The sequence below is a fragment of the Eurypyga helias genome, unplaced genomic scaffold (genome assembly GCF_000690775.1).
Source record: "Eurypyga helias isolate BGI_N326 unplaced genomic scaffold, ASM69077v1 scaffold32374, whole genome shotgun sequence".
Lineage (NCBI taxonomy): Eukaryota > Metazoa > Chordata > Aves > Eurypygiformes > Eurypygidae > Eurypyga > Eurypyga helias.
This window is the reverse complement of record NW_010244897.1, coordinates 5,816-11,763: the sequence shown is the minus strand read 5'-3', so window position 1 is coordinate 11,763 and position 5,948 is coordinate 5,816. Positions and strand designations below refer to the sequence as shown.

The 5,948-nt window shown below is 53.8% G+C and overlaps 1 protein-coding gene across 1 annotated transcript; it reads left to right on the top strand.

Moving 5' to 3' along the window:
• Positions 1–370: 370 nt before the first annotated feature.
• On the top strand, positions 371–778 carry PGP (phosphoglycolate phosphatase; the record flags this gene model as incomplete). Its single annotated transcript, XM_010149912.1, has 1 exon — positions 371–778. A coding segment is annotated over one exon (408 nt), but the record flags the coding sequence as incomplete, so codon positions are not given.
• Positions 779–5,948: the final 5,170 nt, after the last annotated feature.

The following is a 5,948-nucleotide window of genomic DNA, read 5'->3' as shown; positions in this document are numbered from 1 at the left end:
CCTCCCGCTCGAGGGCGGCACCGCCATCCCCGGTGCGCGAGGGGGTTGGGGTTCTGCCTGAGCCGGGCCGAGGAGGGTTCAGGCGCTGCAATTGCCTCCCGTCGCGAGTCCCTGGGCTTTGGGGGTCCCCCGGGCCCAACCCTACGTCTCGGGGTGAGGGCAGCATCAGGCATGCACCTCGGAGTGGCACCCTGGGCTTCCTCTCCCTCTTTCAGGGGGCTGCAGCGAGGATCTTTGTTGATCTTTTCCTTTACTCTGGGAATAGCGGTTCCTTTTTGATCTTGATGTGTGGAGTATTCCTGCCTCCTGGCAGGTTTTATGTACCGCCTCTTGGGACTAACCTGTTCCGCTGCTTGTCCTGTCTGTAAAGCTGAGGCTTCCAGAGCACTGTGCAGTTCATGTGGACGCTGAACGCCTTCAGCAGTCTCTAATCCATGTCTTCCTTCCCTTTTTTTCCGGCTGCCTGGTGAAAGCAGTGGAGACAGCAGCCCAACGTGAGGCTTTCATCGTAGGAAAGCCCAACCGGTACATGTTTGATTGCGTGGTGAGCGAGTTCAACATCGATCCTGCTCGTACCATCATGGTGGGAGATCGGCTGGACACAGACATCCTCATGGGCAATAACTGCGGCCTCACCACCCTGCTGACGCTCACCGGGGTCACCACGCTGGACGAAGTGAAGGGTCACCTGGAGAGCGACTGTCCTGCCAGGCAGAGCCTGGTTCCCGATTACTATGTCGATAGCATAGCCGACCTTCTCCCAGCGCTGGGGAATTAATATAGCAAAATGCTTGCAGCCTCTGCAGCGGTACCGCTCGTTAATCACCTTGTGAGAGTAACGTATGCACTAGGACACCACCCGGAGTTAGCAACCCTTAGCTTTTTAACCTTGCTGTCCTCTTGATATGATGTTGTTTACACCTCCGTCTTTAAATGCACTTTGAAACAGAGGGCATTACGGTGTCACCCCAGTCTGTGGGCCTGGGGCTTTTATGTTTTTTAAATTATAAGCCACACATCTATCCAAATGTTTGTGATATTCGATGTCACATTGTCCTCTAGACTGAGTTGAGGAAAGTTGAGCTGGTTGATGGGAGGAAGAGACCCCCCGATCTGGGGTGTTCCTCGCCTGGACAGGCTGTGGCTCAGTCTGGTTTATTCAGGGAAATGACTCTCAGAGTGCGTAGTGACTTAGTGGCGCGTTTGGAAACGCTTGCAGTGGCTGGCAGAATTGGAGTTTGACCTTGGGTTGATTGTTTTAATTTCTTTTTGTGGATGGGGTCCTTTCTAGCAGTACAGCCTGCTGCAAGCACGACGACGTCAGGGCGCAGAACCTGAACTCCCTCTCCTTTATTTGACCGTGTCAAATTGCACTTGTGATGCAGATTGGGATGATTCCACTCGCAAAACACAAACGGTGTCTTCTGTATACTGTGTGTGTCCAAGCATGGGATGTATGTGTAAAGTACATGTACATACAAGAACTACCCTCATCCTAAATATATATCAGAATATATATGAAATAGAAATCTACGTATAGAAAATGATAATATATCATGTTTCCCAGAAGGGAGGTTAAGAGGAATGTACTTTGCTGATCACAGTAGGTTTAATTCTCCTAAGCTTTTGCATTTGATAATGCGGGAAGTCTGTGAGCACATAGGACTGTCCTTCACTACTGCTGCTTCCCAGAAATAACTGGATTGATGAGAACCGAGTTAGTTCTTGTACTTCCCTCAGCATCAAAGTAGCCGCTTGCCTTGGCTTTAGCCGCGGGATCAGAATCAGCGCCCGGTCCGCGGGGGGTGGATGCGGTGTGCGGCACAGCCTGCTGCTGAAATAAGCCTGAGAGAGTTCTGAGGGTGTGTGACGATGGCATGTGCTTCCTTTAAATATCCGAGGTTCATATCTTCCGCGTGTGCCTGGCGTGGGGCCTGGCACCACTTGCTTGTCTGCAGAGGCGTGCTTGCTTGCTCAGGTGGTGATGGAGCTTTCAGTGGGCTTGGGCAATGCACGGCTCAAGCTATGGGGTAGATTTTTATGCTGGTTGAATCGAAGGCCGCAGCTTTTGCATTACAGGATTAAGTGAAAAATCATATATGCAAATAACCTGCTTTTATTCCATAGATCCCACTGTTGGCACTTAAATTCAAACGCTGGCCTGCCTTCGTTTCCCACTGAATAGCTCTAGCAGTGTGTCGGTGCCAGTTCCTCCTGCTCGGGCACAAACAACTAGGCTCGCTACCGTGTTTGTGCAGCAATAACCGTGCGGTTCTGGGTGTTACGAGTCTTGGCTGGATCTTGTAAGAGGGTGTTCGCCTGTGGCCCAGAGTGGCGTAAGGATCATCTCTCCCCTGTTCCTGACTCCAGCTGGAAGGCTTACACAGTCACGGAGAAAGACTTCCTAGAACTTTGGCTTTATCCGGGTGACGTGGAAACGGACGTTCTGGGTTTACTGCAGGGAGGGTGTGATGTCAGGGGGTGTGCTTTGATCCGATTCCTGTATCTGGTGCTTCTCATTTCGGAGTATGCGGAGTAAAGCAGTAACTGCCCGGAGGGGCGCTGGGCCTCGCTCAGGCAGCGCGCTGTCCCTGCTGAGTGCCGCTCGCTGTACAAGGGAACCATTACCTCGATTCACGTATGCTGAAATGTGCTGGTGAAGGTGTCAATCGTGCTTCAAAACTCTGTATCGACTTCCAGGTGGTTTTTAAACCTCTACTTGAATTCACATTAAACTTAGAAACCTGCTTTCCCCTGGCGCTGTCTTATTTTGTAGTTTCTGGATCTTTGCTGCAGCCGGACTGTGGAAACTGGGAGGTGGGGATGCAGTTCGTATCCTCTGCAGGATTAAGGAAAGAAATCCAAACCCTGGAGTAGATTCCTGCCATTCAGGTGCCCAGAGCTGTGCAGGACTCAGCGTGGGCTGGGATTTGCTTCTTTGAGCCAGAGTGCAGCACAGGGCAGAGTGCAGTAATCCGTTCGCAGTGTTTTACAGAGGGGCTTGTCTCCTTCCTGTGCCTTGGATTAGGCAGGGTATGAATTTCTTAAGAAAGTGCCTGCTGTGTGGCTGTTTAAGTGTGGGGAGAACACCCTGTTTGCCTGTGGCAGCTGGTTTTTCGGCTTTCTCGTGCCAAGCTCAGCGGCAGCAGCAACCAGCTGGCAGGCTGCACCACCTGGTCGCAGGAGCAGGGCTGGTGCTTTGACTCTTCCAACGCCGTTCCTGCTCCCGTCGGAGCCGTGGCATGGGACACTGCGGTCTCACGTTCCTGGTGTTGCTGTTTTCAAGGTGTGACCGTGACGGCTGACCCTCGGTGGCCGAAGCGTTCAGGTGTGCGCTTGTCCAGAGTTTGAGGTCACGTCCCACAGAAGCCGTGTGCTGGAATGAGGGTGATCTATGGAAATAGCTCGGGTTTGACCCAGGGGGAGGGATTGCTAGTGCCTCCGGGATGAGCTGCCCTCTTGACCGAGTTTGATCAGTCCTGGGCCACGTTTGATGGGAAAATGTCTAAAAGCTGTATTTTTCCTTGACAGATCCCGTATGAAGGAATTCTGTTGAACTTTTCCCTGCCTCCAGCTGGTTACGCCTGGCTGGTAGGTCTCAAAAACGAAGCGTTCCCGGGGACTCCTGGGCAGCTCTGGAAAGCCGCCGTCTGGCGCCCTGGGAGCGCTGTTCCCCACGGGATGTTTCACGGCACAGGACACGGGTGTCAACACAGGCGCAGCTCAGGTCGTGGCCGTGACTTTGCAGTGTGGATCCTGTTCCCCGGGCTCTGTGCGGAGCGAGGTCCGTAGGTGGAACACAAGCGTGTCTGTGCAGCCAAGGCTCGCGGGGCAGCGGTCTGCAGGATAAACACTTGGCTTCAGCCCACGGAGCTCCGGCAGCACAGAGCTCACGTTGAAATGTAGAAATCCCTGATGACAAGGGCAGGCTGTCGCTTCCCTCTGTCCATTGTTTCTCTCCAGGAGACTCAGCCGGTCCCGCTTCGGAGCCTGCCAGCAGCAAGGACCCACACAAAGCCCTCGACTGTCACCCCTCCCCGCCGGCCCGCGAGGTGAGCAGGAAGAGGTTTGATGCCCTGACAGCACCGCTCGGCAGCCCTGGCTCCTGGCCCCTCTCCCCAGGTGGCAGCTCTAAGGTTTCACCCTCCCTGCGCGCTCCTGGCTGGGAAACCCTTTGGCTGCCAGGGCCCTGGGTTTACGTTTCACGGATGCGCGCCTGGAGCCGAGGATCATGCCCAGTCTGCGTGTGGGCAGGCAGCGGAGCTGCAGGAGTGAGGTCCTCGTCTGCGGTGGAGGATGGAGAGCAGGGATGGCACCAGGAACGCTGCCTCTGAGGTGAGTATCCCCCCCAGGTCCCCGCTCTCTGCTTGCTGCATTCCTCTTCCGAAGGAGCTGAGCTCCTGCCGTTCTGTGGATGCTGGTAAGATTTTCTTCACCCCCAGCTGCAGCATCCCATGGTTCAGCTCCGTCCAAGGCAGCTGTCACCTGGATTTTCTAAGTGCCCAGACTTACACGGGATAAACCGGTTGTGTAACGAGATGGGGGGGGCTGGGTCAGAGACACCAAAGAGCCCCGACTTTTCTAGGAGAATCTGGAAGTCAGGCATTACTGACAAAGGTCAGTAACCCATCTGGAGGTTGAGGAACCTGTTCCATGTGTGGCTGCAGCAAATCTAACCATGGACACTCATTGAATTTCTCTGTGTGCATCAGAAAATTGATAAATACGTTATTTTTGTAAGTGTGGTTGAAGCTCTGTTATTGAAAGCACATTCTTTCTTCTCTGTAAAAATGATTTTATGTGCCATTAAGTTAAATTTAATTGTTTCAATATAAGACTTAAAGTGAATTTTAATCGAGCCACTAGAAATGCCACAGGACTGCCAAGCTCTTTTGCTTCAAGGAGCAGGTGGGGCTGCGTGAAGAACTACGTACCAAGAAACTAAACCAGAGCTGAATATATGGAGAGGCAGGGAAGCGGGATCGTCCCACTCGGGGCTGGTGTCAAATGCTGAAGGTTGTCCTGGGGAGTTCTGCTATAAACCAGAACCATTGAATTTGTTGCTGAAGTGCAGCAGCTGCCCCTGTTTCATAGAATCATGGAACGGTTTGGGTGGCAAGGGACATTGCAGCGCCCCCAGTCCCACCCCCTGCCATGGGCAGGGACGCCTTCCACCAGACCAGGTTGCTCCAAGCCTCATCCAGCCTGGCCTTGAACACTCCCAGGGATGGGGCATCATCCACAGCTTCTCTGGGCAACTTGTCCCAGTGCTCCCCACCCTCTGCAGGAAGAATTCCTTCCCAGTGTCCTATCTCAATCTCCCTCTTCCTGTTTAAACCCCTTAAAAAACCCGTTTCCATCCGTTTGTGGGAACCATCCTGCTCCAGCCCTTTCTCGGTGGGTTTGCAGTGTTTGCTGCTTCCCTGGCCACGGGAGGAAAGCGCTTGGCTGTGGGAGTGCTGGTCACTGGGATGTTGGATCAGAATCTCCATCACTGGGGGATAAAAGTGACATTATTCTGGGGCTGCTGTGATGTTCTGGCCATTCTCTATTCACACTCCTGCCGTCTGCGGAGTGATTTGTGTTGTGTTATGGGGAAGAATAACCAGCGGGAGGGTTGACTTTCACTCCTGTTCTTTCCTGCTTCTGCCTTGGCTCCCAGGACAGGAGAGCCACAGCACGCTTCCCAGCTCCATCCAGGACGTTCTGGATCACCTTGTCCATTGCCTTGTTCTTCGCAGTTGTTGGCATCAGTGTTTTGGGGGTTCTCGGCCTCTCCCCCAGCTCTGCCCAGGTAAGGGATCTCCAGGCAGGAGACCTCCTCCTGCCCACAGCCCGGGTTTGTGTCGGAAGCGCTTGCAGGAGGGAGGAGGGGGCCACGATCAGGGCTGGGTTTGGCCGGTTACCCCGTTGCAGGCAGCGGGTGGGCAGGAGGGTGCTGGCAGCGC